The 24,775-nt window shown below is 44.1% G+C and overlaps 3 protein-coding genes across 5 annotated transcripts in view; 2 read left to right on the top strand and 1 right to left on the bottom strand.

Moving 5' to 3' along the window:
• Positions 1 to 9,222, top strand: part of NUP210L (nucleoporin 210 like) — a 58,419-nt gene extending 49,197 nt beyond the window's left edge. Inside the window, exons 34-40 of one of the 2 annotated variants that reach the window (XM_079761585.1) lie at positions 1,736 to 1,862; positions 2,097 to 2,246; positions 3,708 to 3,958; positions 5,336 to 5,537; positions 8,138 to 8,239; positions 8,616 to 8,690; positions 8,770 to 9,222. In XM_079761585.1, coding sequence (XP_079617711.1) covers positions 1,736 to 1,862; positions 2,097 to 2,246; positions 3,708 to 3,958; positions 5,336 to 5,537; positions 8,138 to 8,239; positions 8,616 to 8,690; positions 8,770 to 8,870 — 1,008 coding nt within the window. In that variant the 3' untranslated portion in view covers positions 8,871 to 9,222. The remainder of the gene's footprint in view (positions 1 to 1,735; positions 1,863 to 2,096; positions 2,247 to 3,707; positions 3,959 to 5,335; positions 5,538 to 8,137; positions 8,240 to 8,615; positions 8,691 to 8,769) is intronic. The other variant, XM_079761586.1, reaches the window with a different exon arrangement.
• A 98-nt stretch (positions 9,223 to 9,320) lies between these two features.
• On the bottom strand, positions 9,321 to 10,834 carry RPS27 (ribosomal protein S27). 2 transcript variants are annotated; one of them, XM_079761595.1, is made up of 4 exons: positions 10,695 to 10,834; positions 10,273 to 10,381; positions 9,597 to 9,707; positions 9,321 to 9,406 (listed from the first exon to the last, which is right to left on the bottom strand). In XM_079761595.1, the coding sequence occupies exons 1-4, from the start codon at positions 10,698 to 10,700 to the stop codon at positions 9,378 to 9,380; spliced, it is 255 nt and encodes an 84-aa protein (XP_079617721.1). In that variant the 5' UTR covers positions 10,701 to 10,834; the 3' UTR covers positions 9,321 to 9,377. The 2 variants fall into 2 exon arrangements, with proteins under 2 accessions (XP_079617721.1, XP_079617722.1); XM_079761596.1 differs by lacking the exon at positions 10,695 to 10,834 and adding an exon at positions 10,462 to 10,634.
• A 4,053-nt stretch (positions 10,835 to 14,887) lies between these two features.
• On the top strand, positions 14,888 to 21,112 carry RAB13 (RAB13, member RAS oncogene family). Its single transcript, XM_079761672.1, has 8 exons — positions 14,888 to 15,136; positions 16,456 to 16,516; positions 17,368 to 17,428; positions 17,675 to 17,752; positions 17,862 to 17,951; positions 18,071 to 18,136; positions 18,237 to 18,290; positions 18,455 to 21,112. The coding sequence occupies exons 1-8, from the start codon at positions 15,013 to 15,015 to the stop codon at positions 18,527 to 18,529; spliced, it is 609 nt and encodes a 202-aa protein (XP_079617798.1). The 5' UTR covers positions 14,888 to 15,012; the 3' UTR covers positions 18,530 to 21,112.
• Positions 21,113 to 24,775: the final 3,663 nt, after the last annotated feature.

Here is a 24,775-nt window from a genome sequence, read left to right as displayed (position 1 = left end):
GTACTAGTAAAATTGGACATGAGGTAGCTGGATATAAAAGTCTGGGAGTCACCCTAGCTGGTTTGGCTCAGTGGATAGAGCATTAGCCTGCGGACTGAAGGATCCCAGGTTTGATTCTGATCAAGGGCACAGGCCCAGGTTGCAGGCTCGATCCTCAGTAGGGTCGTATAGGAGGCAGCTGATCAATGATTTTCTCTCATCATTCATGTTTCTATCTCTCTCTCCCTGTCCCCTCCTCTCTGAAATCAATAAAAAAACATTATTAAAAAATAAATAAAAGTCTTGGAGTCATTGGCATAGAGATGATATTTAAAGCCATTAGATAACCAAGAAAATTGGTGTCAACAGAGAAGAGGTCCAAGAACTAAACTCTGGGGACACTCCAATATTAAGAAGAACCAATAAGAGAGACTTATAAAAAATGACCAGTGAAGTGGGAAGAAAACCCAGAAATTTTGGTGTCCTGGAAGCCAGGTGGAGAAATTATTTCAAGAGGAAGGGAATGATCAACCAGTGAAATACTATTAATAGGTTAAGTAAGCTGAAAACTGAGACCTAACTGATGGTTTTTACAATATGTAACTAACTTTTTTTTAATGCCCTTAAATATTTAAAAACAAACAAATTGAGGTAGTACTGAGGAGACTGGACAGTATATTACATTAAATTGAAGATATTTGGAGGGGAAAAGGGTCGTTATCATCATATCCTATCTAATAAAAGAGTAATATGCAAATTGACCATCACTCCAACACACAAGATAGCTGCCCCCATGTGAACACAAGATGGCCGCCACAAGATGGCCAGCAGGGGAGGGCAGTTGGGAGGGACCAGGCCTGCAAGGGAGGGCAGTTGGGGGCAATCAGGCCTGCTGGGGAGGGCAGTTAGGGGTGACCAGGCTGGCAGAGGAGGGAAGTTGGGGGCGACTGGGCCTGCAGGGAAGGGCAGTTGGGGGGGATCCAGGCCTGCAGGGGAGAGCAGTTGGGGGGGACCAGGCCTGCAGGGGAAGGTAGTTAGGGGCAATCAGGCTGGCAGGGAGCGGTTAGGGGGTGATCAGGCTGGCAGGGGAGTGGTTAGGGGGTGATCAGGCTGGCAGGCAGAAGCGGTTAGGGGCAATCAGGAAGGCAGGCAGGCGAGCATTTAGGAGCCAGCAGTCCTGGATTGTGAGAGGGATGTCTGACTGCCCGTTTAGGCCCGATCCCAAAAGGGCAGTCGGACATCTCTCGAGGGGTCTCAGATTGGAGAGGGTGCAGGCTGGGCTGAGGGACACACACACCCATGCACAAATTTCGTGCACCAGGACTCTAGTCTCTTTATAATCATTAAGCACTAGCCTTACATACAAGGCACAATATAGGATGCACAGGGATAAATTAGGGTTCTAAGTTAAAGAGCTTAGAGCCTAATAGGAGGGATTTTAACAAGTATAAAAATGTGTACACTATAAGGCAGAACATTACAAAGTATACTGAGTATTCTGTAATTGTCTTCAAAGGCATTTTAATAGGAAATCATACAGAGGGAACATATGTCAGAAGGAATAATGGACAGAGACCTTTTAGAAAATAAATGTTTTCTTCCCATAAGATATTGTGGTTCTCAAATATGTTAGCACATGAAGAGCAATTTGTGTGAAACAATTGCTTTTGGTTAAATAAGTAATGAGAGGCAGAGTAGGAGGGGACCAGATTCTCTTAAGAATTTAGGTACAGATTTGCCTTTGGTTTCCTGACAGGTGGTTGTCAATGCATCGTCAAGATTAACACTCAGTTATTACCTCAAGACTTACCTCACCAACACTCCCAATTCAACGGTGTTCAAGTTCTTCATCACCACTGGCAGAAATGGTGTCAATCTTAAAGGTCAGGAATCTCTTTATAGGTATGGGTGATTGTTCTCAACTTTCTCATCTTCCTGTATTAATTTACCCCTTTGGATTAGCAATATAAATTTCCTTTTATTTCAAAATGGACTCTACCTTAACAAATAAATCATTGACTCATCCTTTTTTATACCTAACTGCTTCTATGTAACAGCCTCCCCTTTTACAAATTCTAATTAGTGATAAAGCTGTTTACCTCTTTTCTGCTTATTAGGGTCCTGCACCCCAAGTCAAGCCTTGGCCATTACAACAGTACTTCTTCCAGAGACCCTCATACTGTGTCATATACAGTTCAGTAATACTTCACTGGACATTCCAGCAAGTAAAGTCTTCCATGTCCATCCATATTTCAGCATGGAGAAAGGTGGGTTCTACCAGTTGAATATGGTTTCCCCCTTATTTCCATATTTGTACAGTTGTCACTTTCTTATTGGATTGCATGCATATTTTCCAGTTTCATCTGCTATATATGGACTCTTTCTCAATCAACATTTTTAATTCATTCTAATTTGTTAAACGTGGCTCTATAATACCTATTGTTTATAATACAATACAAAATGCTTTTCTATTATAATTTACTATTTTCTTTGTTAGTCACTGTTATCTCTGTAAGGGCTTGCTTGGCTTAGGTCTCATTCATCTTTTATCCCCAGCAAGTAGCACAGTGTTTGAATGCTTGTTGAACTGAAGGCTATTCCAAGCAGATTATCATTAACAAGCAGAAAGTAGAAACAGGTATGACGTTCAGATGACTTTACATAAATCAACTGATCTAAAATGAGATTCATGTCAAATGTAAATAGGATAGTGCTACATCATGAGAGAGTTTCTACTCCAAGGCCAGGCAGTGTGCATGGTCATGAGCAACCACTGAAGGAAGGTTCACTTGGCAGACTGTTGAGCACCAAATAGAATGCCTCATACCATGGCACGCACTGGAGGTACAAAGAGGAGAACAAGGCTTATAACACTTACTAGTACTGCAGAGTGATTAGTTATAGAATAAAAACACACATGGGGCATTAGGGCAGCAGAAAAGAGTATCTACGTCAAACATGGGTGTTAAAGTAAGGTTTTACAGAGTAAATGACCCTTTAGAAGATGACTAAGAGTGAGCTAGAGGTAAAGAAAATAGGACATTTCAGGCAATATAGAGCCCAGAGAAGTTTACAAAAATAAGATGAAAGCAGTTCTAAATTATTTACTGGAAGCACATAGGATGGACAAGAAAGAATGAATAATGGGAGGAGCCATTGCAGTAATACAAGCATGAATTGATAAGGGTCTAGACTAGAGTAACAAAGAATTACTAACAGGGCAGACATGTCAGAGGCATTTCAAAGAGTTAGCAAGATTTGGAGATAGATTGAATATAAGAATGAAATAAAGGAAAATAAAAAAGAATGAAGTAAAGGTTGCCAAAAAACAGCTCAGGTTTGAGCATGGGTCACTAGAAAAATACCACTGACAAATAAAACCAAGTGGTGGTTTGATAGAGAAGTGATGAAACCATGCTTGAAGCATGCCTTTTTTTTCACAAACCCTTTCCTGATCTTACCAACGGACTACTTCATTCTGTATCCTCATAATTTGTTTGCACCGTATTATTTAATACTTCCTGGCATGTTGATTTACCAATTTAAGCAACAAGTTCAGTTGTGGGTTCCATTTTCTTTTGGTGGTCCATAGTGTGCCAATACTGAATAACAAAACTAAGTTCACATTTTCTTTTGAATTTACATGTCACCATTTTTACTTCTTATCCTAATTCAGTTGGCTCAACAGAGCCTCTGACCATTCCTGCTGATTTTCCTCTTTTCTTCAGGGGTTTATGTCTGCCTAATCAAGGTTCGACCCCAGTCAGAGGAGCTGCTCCAGGCCCTCAGCATGGCTGACACCTCAGTCTATGGGTGGGCCACACTCACCAGTGAACATAGCAAGAATGGAATGCAAAGAATCCTCATTCCTTTCATCCCAGCCTTTTACATCAACCAGTCAGAATTGGTGCTTAGCCACAAACGAGATGTCGGGGAGATAAGAGTACTGGGAGTGGACAGAGTTCTTGAGAAGCTAGAGGTATGTTAAGAACTGAACCCAAGCCGAAACCGGTTTGGCTCAGTGGATAGAGCGTTGGCCTGCGGACTCAAGGGTCCAGGGTTCGATTCCCGTCAAGGGCATGTACCTTGGTTGCGGGCACATCCCCAGTAGGGGGTGTGCAAGAGGAAGCTGACCGATGTTTCTCTCATTGATGTTTCTAACTCTCTATCCCTCTCTCTTCCTCTCTGTAAAAAATCAATAAAATATATTACAAAAAAAAAAAAAAAAGAACTGAACCCAAACAGAACAGATCAGTTTTGAAATAAGAGGTTTTTGTGATTTGATAAAATTCACCATAGGAAATACTAAGCAGAATGAAGAAAATCTTTCCCATTCAGTAGGGCTCCCAGAGTCTTAAAATCTAGGTCATTAGCTGAAAGATAACACCAATACTATCTTTTTGCTGTTAATCCTCACCTGGGGATATTCTTTCCATTTATGTATTTATTAGTAATTAAAATATATTTTTATTGATTTCAGAGAGGGAGAGGGAAATAGAAACATCAATGATGAGAATCATTGATTGGCTGCCTCCTGCACATTGGCCAAGCCTGCAACCCGGGCATGTGCCCTTGACTAGAATCGAACCCAGGACCCTTCAGTCCACAGGCCGACACTCTATCCACTAGGCCAAATGGCTAGAGCTCCATTGATTTTTAAAAAAATATATATTTTATTCATTTTTTACAGAGAGGAAGGGAGATGGATAGTTAGAAACATCAATGAGAGAGAAACATCGATCAGCTGCCTCCTGTACACCTCCCACTGGGGATGTGCCCGCAACCAAGGTACATGCCCTTGACCTGAATCGAACCTGGGACCTTTCAGTCTGCAGGCCGATGCTCTATCCACTGAGCAAACCCAGCCAGGGATCCATTGATTTTTTTGAGTGTGAGGGAGGGAGTAGAAGAGAGAGAAAAATGGGTGTGTCACATGGATTGGTTGCCTCGGGCATGCGCCCAGACCAGGGCCAGGATGAACCTGCAACCCAGGTACATGTCTTTGACCAGGAATCAAACCCACAACCCTTTGGTGCGTGGGCCAACGCTCTAACCACTGCGCCACACTGGCCAGGGCACCAAAGCTATCTTAATTAAAAACAATCTTTAAAATTCTAGTTTAAAACCTTTTTGAAGCCTATTTTATTCTCACAGATCACCTTTTCCCTGTATCATTCAACACACCTAAGTGAAAAAATGACTTCTTGTCAGTTAGCTAAACTAGAAATCCCTGAGTCTTACTGTGTATGTTTGATTGGAATATAAGAATACAAAACTGCCTTTTCCTTTTTTGTGTTTTGTTTTTGTAAAACCGTCTTTTCTTCTTTAAACAGTGCTATTTTATCTTTTCTCCAAGGTCTTCCCCAGCTCCCCGGTTCTAGTGGTCTCTGGCCATAGTCACTCTTCCCTCACACCGGGCCTTGCTATCTACCCCATAAGAGTAGTCAACTTCACTTCCCTTCAGCAGATGACATCGCCTGTTTTCATCAATATTTCCTGTGTGCTCACAGGTCAAAGTGAGGCTGTGCTAGTGAGAGCTATTAAGAAGTCTGGTGCAGGTGAGCAATGGGGGATCCTACTTTTAATCTAGAGGAAAACAAGGCATTACATTTAGTTAATGGAAAACATTTCAGCCACTTGACCAAGATTACTCAAACTAACTGGGGCATGGATCAATTTTCCAAGCCCACTGAAAACACAATCTTCAGATAGCTTTTTTATCACTAGCTAGATGTGATACTTAACATATATTTAAATAGTCATGCCAGTTTAACAAGTCTGTCAGCTTCATAAGTGTACTACTTTCCATTCTAAACGTCTTGATAAATGTTTCGCCTTCTTTAAAAGTATTTAGCAGATTTTCTGAATCCAGCAAAGGGCAAATGGCGAACCCTAGAAACAAGACTTACTGCCCAAATCCTAATTCTAGCCATTACCCAGTTTAGAAATGCCAATTTGTATGAGGTGGGAAGTTATGGAGATGTTAAGCCAGGGAAACATTCTCATGCCACTCGCACTTGCCAATCCCTCAAGGGAAACTGTACTCTCTTAATTATTGGGAATGAATTAGACTAAACCCTAGTACATCTCCTAATGGGAGAAAGATTTGCTTATATGAGCACTTTGATAATGTACTTGTCAATAAATACCCTAAGCATATTTAAATGCATTTTTCTAACTCAAAAGGGTAATGTTTTTCCCTTCAGAGTTGAGGAATTGAGGTGTCCAAAGGTCCCACCACTAGAAAGTGCTCAACTCTAATCTGTGCTCTATTAGAGCAGCTTTTAAATCTAGAATTGATTCTAATCAACTCACTGATTATTAAAGGGATGCTAGAAAAATTAGTAATACACCGGTTTTATTTGGACTTTGAGCAGTGGGACCTGTTCAGGAATTAGCATAGACCCGTGGTTGGCAAACTGTGGCTCGCGAGCCACATTCGGCTCTTTGGCCCCTCGTGTGTGGCTCGGCTCTTCCACAAAATACCACAGCCTGGGCAAGTCTATTTTGAAGAAGTGGCATTAGAAGTTTAAAAGTTTAAGGCTACCAGACCGCTGTACCGATTTTTCAGTAATTTCCGAATCTGCCGCTATGCTGCTTTACCTAATTTTCTGTACTTTACCTAGTACCTATTTTCTGCAATGTCTCCATCTTATTCTAACCACTTGTTTGCATGTAACTAACATTTTTCTATATCATGTTGATTTTTTCTCTTTAATGCTCAGGAGCCCAGGTATAGGGGACAGTTAGGTTCAGGGCCTTAGGACTGGTAGGGTTAAGTTTGTACTTTCCCATTTGTACTGTTGATATTTGGCTCTGTTGACTAATGAGTTTGCCGACCACTGGTATAGACAATCTTTTTAGTATATGCACTTCAAGAAATCTTATTCTTCAGTGAAGCAGTTATCAAAGAGTAAGGTGAGAGGAGCGGTTTTAAGACTAAAGGTAGGCCTAGATTATAGATGCAGAATAGGAAGTAGGTACGAAGGCCTGGAAGTTCAAGTAGTTTGGTGGGACAGAAAGGCGTTCCAGACACTGAAGAAATTGAAATAACCAAAGGCAGATACCAAATGATTCAAAGACAGGAGTCGCAAGTTTTATTAAGGACATTATATATACAAATCAGAATATTCCCTAGAAATGACATCCTGAGTAAAAATGGGTAAGGGGCCCTTGGCTTTAAGTCATTGGGGATCCAAAGAAATGTTTCAAGTTACAGGGATTAGAATGAGAAATCAAATCACACCCTGGCCAGATAGCCCAGTTGGTTAGAGCATCCCTGATGTGTCAAGGTTGCAGTTTTGATCCCCAGTCAGGGAACATACAAGAATCAACCAATGAATGCATAAATAAGTGGAACAAATTGATGTTCCTCTCTCTCAAATCAATTTAAAAAAAAATCAAATCACCATAGATTGCAACACATTTAGTTAAAACGCACAGGAAAGGTAAAAGCCATTTTCAAGTGGCAGAAGTTTTAAATATTCCTGTAAGCTGAGAGGAATGAATAAGAGGCTCAAGAATTGGAGTTTATTACTTCGGAGATAGGAAAAAACCAGTAAGATGGAGCCAAATATAGTTCACTTTACTCTGATAAGTAAAACAATATCCTAGAGCAGTGATTTTCAACCTCTCTCACCTCATGGCACATACAAAGTAATTTCTAAAATTCTGGGGCACACCAAAAAAAAAGTATTTTTGCTAATCTGACCAAAAAAAGTTTAGCTTTGATTCATTCACATCAGACAGCTATTGTGTTTTTTAAATCCTCACCCAAGGATGTGCGTATTGATTTTAGAGAGAAGGGTAGGGAGAAACCTTGATGTGGGAGAGAGCATCAATTGGTTGCCTTCCATAGGTGCCCCGAACAGGGATTGAACATGCAACCTTTCTGTATACAGGACAAGGCTCCAAACAACTGAGCCACACAGGCCAGGGCGGCTGCCATTTTTTATTTAACAATCTAAGGGAAAAGAGGTCAGCGCACCTGACTAAATAACCAGGTATTACGTGTTTTAAAAATCGAATGTCCTAAAGGGCTGGGTTTCGAGTGCTTCTGCTAGATAGTCTTATGACCACACAAGGCTTTAAATGCAACATCTGGCCTGGATGTGTGATTAAATAACTATTCTCTTCTTCTGTTCTGGCCAATGCACAGATCAATGTGAAGATTCAGGTGTCCTCCAGAAGTTCATGGGTTCTTACCAGATCCTCTTTACCCTCTTTGTAGTGCTGGCATCAACAGCTTTCATCTTTCTAGGTAAGGAGTCCTTCTATCCTTCATTTCAAAAACTGAATAAGGATGAAAATTAGTTGTTTTTTGCAGTTGAAACAGATTCAGCCTCCCTAACCCTAGTCACCTAGTGGATTAAATAAAGGTCCTGCTCAAGTTACAACTATCAAATTGGACGTGGCAAATACCATTCAGAAGTGGGTATCACTGCTAAATGGCTAGTTTGGGTTAAATTCATTAGCTAGAGATGATTTGTCTAGACCTGCACTTTCCCCATCATTTGGCCAGTTGATTAAGTAACTCTAAAAGTTGAACAAAAATGTCCTAATTACCATGAAGTTATTTGAAGTCTGACTAAGGCCTTCCTCCAATAAGGCAGATGTCTCCCTTGTTCTGATTCCAGCATACAGTGCCTTCCTAAACAAGATACAGACGGTTCCAGTTGTTTATGTACCAACTCTAGGAGCACCACTGACAGGTAAAGAATCACAACCCTCACCTTCAAATTGCAGTATCTGTATCTTATTCACCCTTCTCCCTTTCCCATTGCTTTCTAGGTTCTTATGCCTCCGCACGTTCTCCCCCTCCATTCCTGAGTCCACAACCCCCGCCATCCCAGAGTCGGCTACAACACTGGCTATGGAGTATAAGGCACTAACCTGTAGTTAGACATGTCTCCTTAACTGTAGGGAACTGGAGATTTTTTTTTTTAAACTGGAGATTTCTAACCGTTGGCCACCAGAAGCTGCCTAGCAACAACGTCTATATTTATAAGCCTCCAGACAAGGTTTCTGAGAATTGTAAATAAAGGGTCCTGAGCTGTTCTGTTAAAGTGGTGTGCTGGATTGTGTTTCGAAGATCAACGTGCTCTTAATTCTAAGAAAACCTAACAGTGAAAGTAAATATCTCATTTATATGGTAAACCACATTTTTAAATCAAGCTCTGAAGATTTACTCAATGAACCTAGGCAGAGATAAATGTCCCAAATGGACTTTTTAAATACTTGGCTACTTACTTGCCCCAAATGACTAGCAGTCCATTCTTCTGGATGGCCCTGAATACTTGAGGTAAGAACTTCCTACCAGTAAAACAAGACAATAAACAGGATGTATCCAAAATGTGTTTATTGGGATGGTTTCCCACTCATCTTGATTGGAGGTGCCTTTAGTGCTGCTTCCTTCTGAAGGAGCATCCTGGAAGAAAAGGTTCCTAAGTGAACTGACAGCCTGCTTACCCTGCCCCACACTCACAGGCCTGAGGCCTGAGGCCTGAGGCCCGCCCTCAGGAAAGCCTCTTTTATCCCCTACACATCATCCCAGCTTTAGACAGTAGCATTTTGAGATTAAGATTCAAAGCCCAAATGACACCTGTTAAAGCATTTACCTTCTGTGAGCCTTGCTTTTCCTCCTGTCGGCTGACAGAGAACAGTGGAGCATCCAACACACAAAACTACCGTTTGTGCGTGGCTGAAGACGGTGGTGATTTTATAGCATCCTGGGGAAAACAAGAAGGGGTTATATTCTTCCCACGCCTTTCTTCACTTACACAGAAACTAGAATGTGCTAACTGTAAGACCTGCATGTTATTTGTAAACTTTGAAATTTACTATCCTATTGGGAACTTCATTACCTGGGTCTAGGTACACATTAATGCCAACTCAGAAGCAAATGGACCACCTGCCCCCACCTATGGATTTTTGGATAATGTGTGACTACCATCCTAGAGCCTGAAAGGGAAAGGAGTGGAATCAACAATAATTCACAGGTCAAAAAAATAAGAGACTCCTCCACTTTGGAGGGAAGGATGGTCAGCAATGGGTCAGCGCACCCACCCCGTTCCTCCGGGTACAAGTACATCAAGGACCGAGGCAGAAGCACAACACATCACCCCAGTTTCTTAACACAAGGAACGGTTAGGGTTGGTACGTGGAGTTTGGATGGGAAGTCACTCTGGATCACTCCTCCTAAAGTCCGCTTCATGGATGCGGCACAGCTCACACTACACCTTGTCCCATTCCCGGGTCCAGCGCGTTCCCGACGGCTGCACGCCCACTGCTCACCTGGGCATTTTACATCCATGAAGTAGGAATTGGGGCTCTGCACCAGGCGCTTCTTCTTGTGTTTCCTCTTCTCCTCTTCCGGAGAGGGATGGAGGAGATCCTTAGCGAGCTAAGAGAGGCAGAAATGTACAAGTTTAGAAACCAACGGCGAACAGGGGAGGATCGAAAACAGCCCCCACTGCCACACACCGGGGAGAGCTCGCCCCTCGCCGCGCCTGGTGTCTGCGCAGCCGGGCCGCCATCTTATCTCCTCTCCGCTCCCGTCTAGGCAGGGGGCCCCGCGGGCCTCCGCGGCCCCCGCGGTTAAAGTCCGAGGCAGCGCGGAGGCCGGGGGAGGGCCCTCTGCCGTCCGAAACCGGCGCGAGGGAGGCGTGCGGACAGAAGAGCGAGGTCTCCGCTGAAACCTGCACCCAGGCACTCACAGGCATATCGTCGTGGGGAGGTCGTCACCGCCGGAAAGGAGCGAAAGCGGAAGTCCTTCTCCTTATATCCGCCATCCCGCCGGAAGTGACGCCTCTGTGTTCGGCGGCCATGTTGGGAAGGTCCGTCTGTCAGCATTGTCTGCGCGGGGCGAGAAGAGGGCGGCCATGTTGGGAAGGTCTCGGAAGGCTGGCCGGTGGCACGGACGCGCCTCCGGGCTGAGAGTTAGGTGCGAGTTTGTGACGGTGAGCATGTTGCCTGGGCCGGGGTGGCGCCGCGGGCTGACTTTCGGCCCAGGTACTAGTACCAGGTACTAGTAACTAGCAGGTCACCAGTTCGGTCCCTGATGGCGGCCACATGCCCGGGGTTCGAGATCAGGTCCCCAGTAGCGGGAAGCAGCCAGTTGACGTTTCTCTCCCTTCCTCTCTCTCTAAAAAAAATTAAAATAAAATAAAAAATAAATAAATAAATAAATGGAAAAAAACATTCTAAAATTTTTTTCAAGGCAAGCCCTTTTTCAAGGGATAAATGGACAATGAAAATTTCCTGCTAACTTTGACAGTTGGAGCCTAACAAATAGGAACTTCTTAGGAAAACAACAACCAGATCAAGCTATGTCTGGACTTCTTAAATTTCCTTATTATTTTTCTATTGGTGTAGTTTGCCCACTCTAAACAATTCAGAAATGTAAATATAAAAAAAGTGAAGTCCTTTCCTGGCCGGTGTGTTCAGTGGTTGGGCGTTGACCTATGAACCAGGAGGTCACGGTTTGATTCCTGGTCAGGGCACACGCCCAGCTTGCGGCCTCCATCCCCAGTAGGGCTAATCGATGTTTCTCTTTTTCCTTCTCCCTTCCTCTCTCTCTCAAGTTAATTTTTTTTTAAAGTAAAGTTCACATATTTCCTCCATCCCCAACCTACTCCTAGAGTTGTTAATTTTATTGTCAACTTCCCATCCTTACCTGTAATAATAATTACATCAAACACATAATGCTTACTAGATGCATTGTACTGCTTTACATATATTAATCTTCATAACAACTCTATCAGGCTGATACTATTATTATCCACATGTTACAGATTAGGAAAGTGATGCACAGACAAATTGTCCAAAGAACTACTCCACTGCCTTCCCAAAACATTGTGCCATTTGCATCCCTACATCCTTTCCCACACATTTTCTCCAGTAACGCCTTGCCAAGATTTCTAATCCTGGCATCACCGACACCCAGACAGGAAAGGAGAAGGAAGGAAAAATGAAGACTTTGAAACATCATCTTCCCATGTCCATTTGTCATACAGGAGGAAGGAAGATGACACAAACGGCATTTAGGGATATGCTTATTTCCAAAGAAAAGGGATGTGAGTTTCAGGGAGGTGCTGGCAAAGTTTAACAGGTTCTGTGAAGGAGTGCCCTGATTTTGCTAATTTCAGTGGTGACATCATTAAACATGGAGTTGCTAGAGATATTCACAGAGCCTGTAAGAACTAGTTCCAGTATGTCAACTGTAATTGGGGAAAAAAATTTTTTTTAATATATATATTTTATTGATTTTTTTACAGAGAGAAAGGGAGAGAGATAGAGAGTCAGAAACATCGATGAGAGAGAAACATCGATCTGCTGTCTCCTGCACACCCCCCACTGGGGATGTGCCCGCAACCAAGGTGCATGCCCTTGACCGGAATCAAACCTGGGACCCTTGAGTCCGCAGGCTGACGCTCTATCTACTGAGCCAAACCGGTTTCGGCATTGGGAAAAAAATTTTTAAGTTATTTTAAAAATAAAGAAATGGTCGGTAAAACCTCTAAGGGAGCTGAAATATCAAGGACAAGGAGTCAACCAGGGAACAATCTAGGAAGAAAGCATTTTAGGCTGAGGGAAGAGGGTGAATACAAAGACAGAATGAATCTGTCACAACTGAAGGGAGAAAGGGATTGTTACCAAAGCTCGTGAGAGCTAGGCAGAGAGTACTACAGAGATGAGGTTCTAATGAAAGAGCAATGGGTACGTTTTATTTATTTTTAAAGATGTTTTTATTTATTTTTAGAGAAAGAGGAAGGGAGAGGGATAGAGAAAGGGAAACATCAATGATGAGAGAAAATCATTAATCGGCTGCCTCCTACACACCCCCTTCTGGGGATCAAGCCCACAACCTGGGCAAGTGCCCTGACTGGGAATCGAAGGGGGTGGGGGGGACACGCGACCTCTTGGTTCCTGGGTTGACAATCACTGAGCTACACTGGCCAGGCAGCATGAGTACATTTTAGAGAGGTGAGCAAGAATGATAAACTGCAAGGGCTTGGCTGGCGTGGCTCTGTGGCTAAGCATTGACCTATGAACCAGGAGGTCATGGTTCGATTCCTGGTCAGGGCACATGCCCGGGTTGTGGGCTCAGTCCCCAGTGTGGGGTGTGCAGGAGGCAGCCCATCCATGATGCTCTCATCATTGATGTTTCTATCTCCCTCTCCCTCTCCCTTCCTCTCTGAAACCAATAAAAATATATTTAAAAAATAATAATAAACTGCAGGGGATGAATAGTCCAGATCCAGGCAAAATAAGATGAAAAAAAAAAAAGTAACTGATGGATTATATTATCAGAACAATCCAAGAAAATGGAACAGTAATTTAAAGGACTGCCTAGCCCTAACCAGTTTGGCTCAGTGGATAGAGCGTCGGCCTGCAGACTCAAGGGTCCCAGGTTCGATTCCGGTCAAGGGCATGTACCTTGGTTGCGGGCACATCCCCAGTGGGGGTTGTGCAGGAGACAGCAGATCGATGTTTCTCTTTAATCGATGTTTCTGACTCTCTATCCCTCTCCCTTCCTCTCTGTAAAAAATCAATAAAATATATTAAAAATAAAAATAAAGGACTGCCTAGCTGGTGTGGCTAAAGGACTGGTTAGAGATGGTTTGACCAGCGAGGAGAAAAAAATAAAGAAGACTGGAGGAGTATGATACAGCTTGAAGGCACACCGGAGGTGCGAGAATGGGCAGAAAGGGAACTGAATGGTTGTGCTTGAGAAGGGGCACAGGAAGTGACCAAGATAAGTGAAATAACAAAAGAGGCCTTCTCACAGCCGGTACACTGTGTTCATACAAGGACTGTGCATGCTGCCGGCCCGGGGCTAGAAAAGCAGATAATGCTGAATAATTCTCTTCCAAAGGCAAAGATACGGTTGTTCTCCGTACTTCGGCTTCCTGGATGCCAAGGCCCCCCATTCCCAGCCCATTCAGTGGGGTAAGGGCTGTGTTAAGAGTCCTGTCTCATCAGAAGAACGAGACCAGGCATTTGTTGTCCCAGTCTCTAGCTTTCTAAAATTTTATTTTTTTACATGTTTTTATTGATTTCAGAGAGGAAGGGAAAGGGAGAGATATAAACATCAATGATGATAAGAGAGAATCTTTGATCGGTTGCCTCCTGCAAACCCCCTAGTGGGGATCAAGCCCGCAACCTGGGCATGTGCCCTTGACTGGGAATCGAACCTGGGACTCTTCAGTCCATAGGCTGATGCTCTATCCATTGAGCCAAACCAGCTAGGGCCCAATCTCTAGCTTTCTGACCGGCTTGTGAGAGAAACCACCCCCGGAATCCCAGAAGGAAGACTGTTCCCACCGAAGCCCCAGAGACAGCGTTGCGGTGGGGTGGGTGGGGCTGATCCTGCGGAATAACTATTGTTAATTCTCACTCTGTTCCACCAGGGGGCAGACTGGCTCCACCAATTCCCTACTGCAGGGTAATCCCGCTTTTTTCAAAAGGAGTCGGGATTCTAGAACTAAGGGCTTGTAACACCACCAGAATTCTAGAACTGCCCCAGGAGGATTCTCTCTTCCTTGAATCGCCCTACCAAAAAAGAAGCCTCCAGTTTTTGTCAGCTCCCAGCGCCATCCCTGTCTCCACCATCATTCCCCCGAACTTTCTCTTAATTCCCCTAAAATTCCTCTTTCCCCTGGTCATCCTGGTTAAACTTTTCCTGCGCCTCACCCCAGCCTCTCTGGCCTCAGACTGGAAGAATGAGGTCAAAAGGTCAAGAGGAGACCCTAGGAAGTTGTGGGAAATGGGAGGGAGGCAGGTGGGCCTGGGCTGCGAAGGGAAAGTCCAGCGCAGAGAGGGCCGGCACTGGCCTCTGGGGCCGGCCGAAAGCGGTGGGCGGGCAGGGGGTGGGGCCCCGAGGAGTGCCGCCTCTCTCTCCCGGAGCCTGGGCGGAGAGGGAGGAAAACTTCCTGGCCCGGGCTACCGGCGGCTCTTTCTGCCAACCCTCCAATCCCGCCTACCGGTGCCCAGCGCTTCCCCACCCCTCCCCCGGCTCCCTCCGTGTCCGCCATGGCCAAAGCCTACGACCACCTCTTCAAGTTGCTGCTGATCGGGGACTCGGGGGTGGGCAAGACTTGTCTGATCATTCGCTTTGCAGAGGACAACTTCAACAACACTTACATCTCCACCATCGGTGAGCCCACTGGCCATATCCCAGACCCCTGACTCCCCACACCCTCACCCCCAGGCTCCCAGATTATTAGTGGCCCCACCTTTCAGTCCCCTTAGAGTGGGGCTTCTAAAATCCAGGTCCTCAACCTCTGTTTCAGACCCATCCCCCATACATGTCTGTGGGTGGTACCCAAAATTCTAACCTGCCTGCCATCTCCAGGTAACTCCTCCGTTGCGCCAGCCCCTCACTTTCTTGGTTCCATTCTTCTCATCTCTCCAGATCCACAGGAACCCTTCTCTGTTTCCTTCTCAGCTCCTCTTCTCCCCCATCCACCTGGAACTCTTGACCCACTCCATATTGCCTGTATTCCCCCTCCCTGAACATCTGTCTCCCAACTCTGCCAGCCTCTTTCTGTCCCACGGAGTTTCAGACTCTATTCCATTCCCACCTTATCATCTACTTCTCAGCTTTCTTGCTCCTTAACTTAATGGGTGGAGAGGGTGAAACAGAGTGGATGGGTGTGCAGAGTGGCCCAAGGACTGTGATCCTGAATATGCAGTCAGCCTGGTGAAGAAGGTGGGAATGAGGGGACTTTTGGGGTCTCTGAGTCAGCCTGGTGACTCAGCCTCCTTCCTAGAGCTCCCAACAGGCTTGGGGGAGGTGCCCAAGTTTCCACTGAGAACAGTGTTTCCCCTCCTCCCCTCTCATCTTTCTTCATCTGCTCTGCTCCGGGAAATAAGACAAGGGGAGTCTCAAGACAATTCTGGTTAGCAAGCGGAAGGAAAAATGCCCCTTTTTCCTAGTTCAGTCTCAAGAGGGATCTTGTTTAGCTTCAAACTTTTTTTGGTTCCAAGCCTGGCCTACTAGATAATTCACATAGACAGGCATCAGCTACCTTTTTCCTCACTCCCTCACTCTTTACCCTGTAGGGCCGGCAACATTGGGGGAGGGGTACGGAGAGTAGAGGGTTCCAGGAAAACAGAAAGGAAAAGGAATCTGAAAGTAATATTTTGGGGGAGATAGACTAGATTGAGAGAGTTCAGCTGGCAAGGCTGAGAGGACCCAAGAGTTGCCTTAATGGCCTTAAGCCTCCCTACAGAATTTTCATCTCCTTCACCACAAAATTCACAAGATCGAAGTAAAAACAACATGCTTGCTAACTGAGGAATACAGTTTTGAGGAAATTCTCCTAGTTGTACACTTTGGACAAGGCTGCTTCCCATGTGCCTCCACGGCAGGCTTTCTGGCACGGCCACGCTCCATTCCTGTCTGCCCCCAGCACGCTTTTACATGCCACGTGCACACCTGTCTCAACTTCACCGTACACTCTCGACTCCTAGGAATTGATTTCAAGATCCGCACTGTGGATATAGAGGGGAAGAAGATCAAACTGCAAGTCTGGTGAGTGAATGCCCTAGGCTTCCTAACCAGACTTCCTCATCTACCCCTTATAACCCTTTTTCTTCTGTTTGGCTTCATTTCTCTCCTTTCCCCCTTTGTTCCTCCCAGCACTTCTGATCATTTGTGTCACCTCACTCGGTGGTCCTTCCATCTCTCTTCCTGCTTGCTCAGTTATTTTCAGCTTTTTTGTCACTCTTCCTTCTCCCAGCTCCAGAGTATTCTGATCTTGCCAACAAATGTCTGTTGAGCTATAATGTGGAAACAGACTCCAAGCAGTTTAATAGCAAACAGCAGAATTAAGACTTGACTCTAAGTCTAGTGCTCTCTCTAAATTATGGAGAGCCTAGAAAACCTAGTATAGATGTTTGACCTGACAGTCAGAAGGAAGCTGGAAACCCCGAGGGTATGAGGCTTAATGGAGACATTATGATACAATAGATAAGAGCAAACTGGTTTAAATTCTCGTTCTGTTACAGAATGGCCTTCATTAGTTATTCAGCCTCCCCAAATCTGTTACCTCATTTGTAGAACAAGGACAATAAAGCATGTATCACAAGGATAGAATTAAGATGAGACGAAATGACATGCGTATAAAATGATATGTACACGGTGCTTGGCACAGATTAAGAATCCAATGAATAAACCAGAGAGATCTTGTTTCTTAGGCCTCTACCATCTCTCAGTGTCAGCCCATCTGTCTTTCATCCCTTCCCCCTTTTACTGTTTCCTAATTCTGTTCCTTTCAGCCCCACCTGTGGAAGCTAAATTCTTAGCTGGTGGGGAATCAGGGGACGCTCTCTTTGGAGAGCCCTTCCCTCTGTCCTACCCCATGAAATATTCTACCTCTTCAGGGACACCGCTGGCCAAGAACGATTCAAGACGATAACTACTGCCTATTACCGTGGAGCCATGGTACGAAGTGTGGGTCTGGACAAGGGATGAGGGCATGAGGCAGTGAAATGTAGGTTTATGAGTACAGAGAGGCAGGGGGAAATAAGGGGTTGCACCAGTGGGTTGCAGAGGGTCCCACATGACTTAGTGATTTGACTCCTGGATAAAACTTGTAGGCTCACTTAGAGTACAACTGGGGGGTGGAGGGAGGAGGAGTAAACAGGGACTGTGGTCCAAGCCTCCATTGTGAACTCTGCCATCTTCCAGGGCATTATTCTAGTCTATGACATCACAGATGAGAAATCCTTTGAGAATATTCAGAATTGGATGAAGAGCATCAAAGAGGTGAGGACCCTCCCAGAGAGATGGGGGAATTGGATAGAACTTAGAAGATGAAGTGGATTGTGAAGATGAGCTTGACCCAACTTTTCATGTCTTACCCTTTTGCTCCCAGAATGCCTCAGCTGGGGTGGAGCGCCTCCTGCTGGGGAACAAGTGTGACATGGAGGCCAAGAGGAAGGTACAGAAGGAGCAGGCCGAGAAGGTGAGGACCAGGTTGGCCAATGTTCTAGAACTGCTGGGAGGCCAAGATGAGGTCACATTGCAGAGGGCTTGGCTACTACCCTTTATCCAACTCTCTTCTTCCCGCTTCATCCCCTACAGTTGGCTCGGGAGCACGGAATCCGATTTTTCGAGACGAGTGCCAAATCCAGTATGAACGTGGATGAGGTGAGACGCCCCCAGCCCCACCCCCGAAAGAGATGGAATATCGGAAGATGGACTTTTGCTTTCCTCCAGTCCGCACTGACCACTCTCCTTTCTCCATTAGGCTTTCAGTTCCCTGGCCCGGGACATCTTGCTCAAGTCAGGAGGCCGGAGATCGGTGAGTTGGTTCGGGTGGGCGAGTGGGGTGGGGTGAGGGAGTAAAAACTGAGGAGGGGAGCAGTGCTGAGACTTCCCATGAGGGTGGGTCCCCTTCAAACCGTTTATAGCCTCAGACCCCAGCCAGCCATTCTCACCCTGACCCCTGTGCCCTTCTGCCCCTAGGGAAACAGCAGCAAGTCCTCCAGCACTGACCTGAAGACTTGTGACAAAAAGAACACCAAGTGCTCCCTGAGCTGAGGACGCCTTGCCGCCTCCCCACCCTAAGCCTGGAGGTTGAACCCGAGGGAGCAGGGCTGAGGGGCAGGATGGGAGAGAGATAGTAGGTGGTGCTTGGAGAAGTAAAGATGGGTAGATGGTGAGAGAACAGGGAGAAAATGGAGAAGAAGAAAAAAGGAAAACAAGAGAGGAAAGAGGAGGAGAGGTAGAATAGAGGGAAGAAGCAAGAAGGGAAAGAATTGAGGAAGTGAAAAAAAATGTGCGAAAGAGGTAGGAAGAAAGGAAGGAGAAAAGGAAGTATAGACGGCCCGGGGCCTCAGACCTTCCCCGGGTTTCCAGGCAAACACAAGTGTAAATAAATAATTGATTTTGTTACTGGATCAGGCTTTAGGGTCCTGTGAGAGGCTGGCTCAGCACCACCCCTTGAAAGTTTGGTCCTATTCTGTCACTCTGCGTGGTCTTTCTCAGTATTAAAGACCTCCATTTGCACAAATGTAGCTATTTTGGGTCACTTTCATCATTGTCGGAATTGCTCTTCACTCATAAACCTAATTCCTACCTCTGAGGTGTTTGGGCTGCCTGAACCTGGCTGGGTTCCTGTGATGCCAGGATTAGACCCACAGCTATCTCTCTTCCCCAGCGTTTAATTGATGGGGAAACCAGCAAGGAGCAAAGGTTCTCCGAACCTGAGGGTGTGCACATACCCTTTCCATTATGGGTTCAGAGAACCACTGTGGGCAGAGCCCTCTCCAGAAAATTGCAGGACCTTTTTTTTAAGGATTCTTTTTGGGCCTCCCCTGGGGAGTGACAGCCCCCGCCTCAGGGAAATAACAGGATCTAGTATTGTTACCCAAGCAAGCATCTCTGATTCTGCCAGCGATCCCTTTAGGTAGCTGGTAGGCGTTATCTGCTTTAATAGATGAGGAAAATGAGACACAAAACAGGTTCATGTATTCATAAGTATTTATTGAGCATCCACTATGTGCCAAGCACAGTGGTCAAATTAACATTCTATTTGGGTAGTACTTATAAGTGGGACAAGTAAATTTTAACAGAAACAGCCCCTAACTACTGCATACAAAGAGGCATGCAGAAAGAACCACCATCAGCCTCTGGCCAGGTAGTTCAGTTGGTTGGAGCGTCATCCTGAGGCACCAAGGCTGCGGATTCGATCCCCAGTCAGGGCACATATAAGTCAACCAATGAATGCACAAATTGATGTCTCTCTCTCTCTCTCAAATCAATAAATAAAATTTTTCTTAAAAAAAAGAAAACACCAAAAACTCAGGCTTGATACATATCGCCCTTAGTATACATAACGCTCTTTTACTGTTACACAGTATTTTTTAAAATATATTTTTATTGATTTCAGAGAGGAAGGGAGAGGGAGAGAGAGAGAGAAACATCAACGATGAGAGAGAATCATTGATCGGCTGCCTCCTGCACGCCCCCTACTGGGGATCAAGCCCACAACCCCGAGCATGTGCCCTTGACCGAAATTGAACCCAGGACCTTTCAGTCCTCAGGCCGATGCTCTATCCACTGAGTCAAACCAGCTAAGGTACATACAATATATTTTTTTTTAACAGTGAAATTATCTCACAGAATTGCTCTTTTATCAGGACAATTAAAATGTCAGATTTGGTTAGGACAAAATACTGTTAGAAGCTTTTTTATTCATGGATATGATGTTCAAGGCATTTAAGAAATCCACAAGCCCATCCAGCCAGTGTGGCTCAGTGGTTGAGCATCGATCTACGAACCAGGAGGTCACGGTTCAATTCCCAGTCAGGGCACAGGCTGGGATTACAGGCTCCATCCCCAGTGTGGGGCATGAAGGAGGCAGCTGATCAATGATTCTCTCTCATCATTGATGTTTCTATCTCTCTCCCTTCCTCTCTGAAATCAATAAAAAAAATTTTTAAATAAATAAATAAAAAAGAAAGGAAATCCACAAGCCGGCAATGTAGAAGTGGATGTACAACCTGGAGTCAGCAGCAAAGCCTTTGTGCAACTGTTTCTGTTGGTGAAGACAACACTCAGAAAAGTCTGCCTTAGCCAGTTTGGGTTGGTGGATAGAGTGTCGGCCTGCAGACCGAAGGATCCTGGGTTCGATTCCGGTAAAGGGCAGGTACCCTGGATGCAGGTTTCTCCCTGGCCAGGGCCCTCCTGAGGGCACATGCAGGAGGCAATCAATCAATGTGTTTCTCTCACATCAGTATTCCTCTCTGTCTTTCCCTCTCTCTTCCACTCTCTAAAAATCAATGAAAAAATATCCTTGGGGAGGATTAAAAAAAGAAAAGAAAAAAGTCTGATAGTATTGGGAGAAGAACTTAGAAATTAATTTGATAAATGTGTATAATAATTTGATAAATGTATTAAGTATCCAAGCTTCGATGGGGCAATGTCCTCTGTGGCTTATGTTTGAGCTCTGTTGTCAACTGTGAGCTAGTTTAATTTGCTCAAGATAAGGAAAGCCTTGGCATTTTCAGAATCCCAGAAAGACTGTTGACATCATCATACCTCAGGTATTTTTTAAATTTAGTTTCAGTGTAGAGACCTTATTGAGATGCTTGTTTTGGCTATTGGAAGTGAGATCTTACAAGATCTCACAGCTAGTCATGAAACATGATAGGAATGGGTAAGGAGTAACAATACTAGACTTCAGCAAAAACTTATAACTAAAAACTACTGGGGGAAAAAAAACCACACTCTACCTTCTTTTTATATATATATATATATTTTATTGATTTTTTTACAGAGAGGAAGAGAGAGGGATAGAGAGTTAGAAACATTGATCAGCTGCCTCTTGCACACCCCCTACTGGGGATGTGCCCGCAACCAAGGTACATGCCCTTGACCGGAATCGAACCTGGGACCCTTGAGTCCGCAGGCTGACGCTCTATCCACTGAGCCAAACCGGTTTCGGTTACACTCTACCTTCTGTAACGTACAACTATTGACACATACAAATAACTTAAAGGAAAAATAGTCACAAACAAAATTAAAGCTCAGCCCTCACCAGGTTTTATTTGTTTTTTTGTGTGTGTTTTTCCAACTCTCATCCAATGATCTTTCCATAGTCTGATAGTTCCTGCTCTTGAGAAGCCAGCTTTAAGTCTGACTGGAAGACAAAATTTATGGGATGTAGCATCATATATACTGTTCATTCCAAAATAAAGTATTAGCCTTTAGGGCTGTTTGGGGAGGGGAGCAGCTGTGGTCACTAGGCTAGAAAGACTTGTAGAGCAGAGTTAACAAGGACAAAAAGTATGGAAACAAGCCTTTTTTAAAAAATCTTTTTTGTTGAAAGTTATATTTCCCCTTTGCCCCCCATTGACCTCTTCTTCCCTGCCCCCCCTCAGGCCTTCACCACCCTATTGTCTGTGTTCTTGGGTTATGCATATAATGCATACAAGTTCTTTGGTTGATCTCTTTCCACCCACCCCCGCCTTCCCTCTGAGATTCCAGTCTGTTCCATGCTTCTATGTCTCTGGATCTATTTTGTTCATCAGGTTTTTGTTTGTTATATTCCACATATGAATTGAGATCATGTGATACTTGTCTTTCTCTGACTGGCTTATTTTGCTTAGCATAATACTCTCCAGGTCCCTCCATGCTATCTTAAAGGGTAAGAGATCCCTCTTTTTTTACTGCTGCATAGTATTCCATGGTATAAATGTACCACAACTTTTTTATCCACTCATCTGCTAATGGGCACTTGGGCTGTTTCCATATCTTAGCTATTGTATATTGTGCTGCTATGAACATAGGGGTGCATACATTTTTTCCAGTTGATGTTTTGGGTTTCTTAGGATATATTCCTAGAATTGGGATTACTGGGTCAAATGGCAGTGCCATATTTAATTTTTTTGAAGGAAACTGCATACTGTTTTCCATAATGGCTGCACCAGTCTGCATTCCCACCAGAAGTGTACTAGGGTTCCCTTTTCTCTACATCCTCACCAGCACTTATCATTTGTTGATTTGTTTTGTTTTCTTGTTAATTCTCACCTGAGGATGTTTCCATTGATCTTTTTTAAGATTAATTAATTAATTTATTTTTATTGATTTCAGAGAGGAAGGGAGAGGGAGAGAAAGATAGAAACATCAATGATGAGAGAAAATCATGGATCAGCTGCCTCCTGCACACCCCCTACTGGCCTACTGGGGATTGAGCCCGCAACCTAGACATGTGCCCTTGACTGGAATCGAACCTGGGACCCTTCAGTCTACAGGCCAATGCTCTATCCACTGAGCCAAATCAGCTAGGGCAATTTGTTAATTTGTTGATGACAGCCATTCTAACCGGTGTTTGGTGATACCTCATTGTCGTTTTAATTTGCATCTCTCTGATGATTGGTGACTTTGAACATTTTTTCATAGGTCTCTTGGCCATTTGTATGTTCATTTTGGAGAAGTGTCTATGTAGATCCTTTGCCCATTTTTTAAACATATATATTTTTATTGATTTCAGAGAGGAAGGGAGAGGGAGACATAGAAACATCAATGATGAGAGAATCATTGATCAGCTACCTCCTGCACACCCCCTACTGGGCATCAAGCCTGCAACTTGGGCATGTGCCCTGATCAGGCATCGAACAGCGATCTCCTGGTTTAAAGGTTGACGCTCAACTATTAAGCCAGGTCGGCTGGGAATATATATATTTTTAAAATATATTTTATTGATTCTTTACAGAGAGGAAGAGAGAGGGATAGAGAGCTAGAAACATCGATGAGAGAGAAACATCGACCAGCTGCCTCCTGCACACCCCCCACCGGGGATGTGCCCGCAACCAAGGTACATGCCCTTGACCAGAATCGAACCCGGGACCCTTGAGTCCGAAGGCCGATGCTCTACCCCCTGAGCCAAACCGGTTTCGGCTGGGAATATTTTTTTATTGTTTGTCTTCCTTTTGTTAAATTGTATGAGTTTCTTATATATTTTGGGTATTAACGCTTTATCAGATGTACCATTGCCAAATATGTTCTCCCATACAGTGGGCTCCCTTTTCATTTTGTTGATGGTTTCTTTTGCTGTGCAGAAACTTTTTAAGTAGTTCCATTTGTTCATTTCCTCCTTAGTTTTTCCCTTGCCCTAGGAGATGTATCTGCAAACATATTGCTATGGAGATGTCTGGGATTTTGCTGCCCATGGTTTCTTCTAGGATTTTTATGGTTTCACGACTTATGTTTAAGACTTTTATCCATTTTTAGTTTATTCTTGTGTATGGTGTAAGTTAGTGGTCTAGTTTCATTTTTTTTTTTTTTGCATGTATCTGCTCAATTTTCCCAACACCATTTATTGAAGAGACTGTCTTGATTCCAACTGTATGCCCTTACCTCCTTTGTCAAATATTAATTGAGTATAATGGCTCAGGTGGATTTCTGGGGTCTCTGTTCTGTTCCATTGGTCTATATGCCTGTTCTTGTGCCAGTAACACGCTGTTTTGATTACAGTGGCTTTGCAGTATAACTTGATATCTGGTATTGTGATCCCTCCAACTTTGTTCTTCTTTCTCAAGATTGCTGCGGCTTATTCGGGGTCTTTTTTGTTTTCATATAATTTTTTTTAGTATTTGTTCTTGATCTGTGAAATATACTATTGGTATTTCAATAGGAATTGCATTGAATCTATAGATTGCTTTGGGTAGTATGAACATTTTAATTATGTTAATTCTACCAACCCATGAACACAGTATATTCTTTCACTTGCTTCTATCTTCCTCTATCTCTTTTTTTCAACATCCTGTGATTTTCTGAGTACAAATCTTTTACCTTCTTGGTTAACTTTATTTCTAAGTATCTTAATTTTTTATTCTTCAGGGCACATGCCCAGGTTGCAGGGCACATACCCATTTAGGAGGCATGCAGGAGGCATGCAGGAGACATCTCTCATCAATGTTCCTCTCCCTCTCCTTTCCTCTCTCTGAAATCAATAAAAACATATCTTTTATAAAGTATGACAGAAATGTGAGGCAATATAGAGGAGAATAAGTATTTACACATTTTATTTGCATCTCGAAAACAAACAGAAAACGCACGTTTGCATTTCCATTTAACAGAACACTGAGAGCCAGATACAGTCCTAAAGTCATGTAGCTAATAAGCACCCCAGCCTAGCTAGACTGAACACTTGCTGGAACTTCAAATCCTAAGCTCTTTTTATTGCGCATTATGTAGGAGCAAGGGAGAGCTGAGAACATTTGATGCGGTTATTCAAGGGCCAGCTCTGGGGATCTTTGAACATGAGAGGAGGTGACATCT

This window comes from Cnephaeus nilssonii (assembly GCF_951640355.1).
Source record: "Cnephaeus nilssonii genome assembly, chromosome: 21".
Taxonomy (NCBI): domain Eukaryota; kingdom Metazoa; phylum Chordata; class Mammalia; order Chiroptera; family Vespertilionidae; genus Cnephaeus; species Cnephaeus nilssonii.
This window is presented reverse-complemented; position numbering and strand designations above follow the sequence as displayed.

What these genes read in the sequence shown, in the direction of transcription:
- RPS27 (XM_079761595.1), bottom strand. An exon ending in CATGGATGTAAAATGCCCAG is followed by an intron (nt 9,708 to 10,272) that starts GTGAGCAGTGGG and finishes TGTTTTCCCCAG; the next exon opens with GATGCTATAAAATCACCACC. An exon ending in AAAAGCAAGGCTCACAGAAG is followed by an intron (nt 9,407 to 9,596) that starts GTAAATGCTTTA and finishes CTTTTCTTCCAG; the next exon opens with GATGCTCCTTCAGAAGGAAG.
- RAB13 (XM_079761672.1), top strand. Translation starts at nt 15,013, where the DNA reads ATGGCCAAAGCCTACGACCACCTCTTCAAGTTGCTGCTGATCGGGGAC. An exon ending in CACTTACATCTCCACCATCG is followed by an intron (nt 15,137 to 16,455) that starts GTGAGCCCACTG and finishes CTCGACTCCTAG; the next exon opens with GAATTGATTTCAAGATCCGC. An exon ending in CCAGTATGAACGTGGATGAG is followed by an intron (nt 18,137 to 18,236) that starts GTGAGACGCCCC and finishes TTTCTCCATTAG; the next exon opens with GCTTTCAGTTCCCTGGCCCG.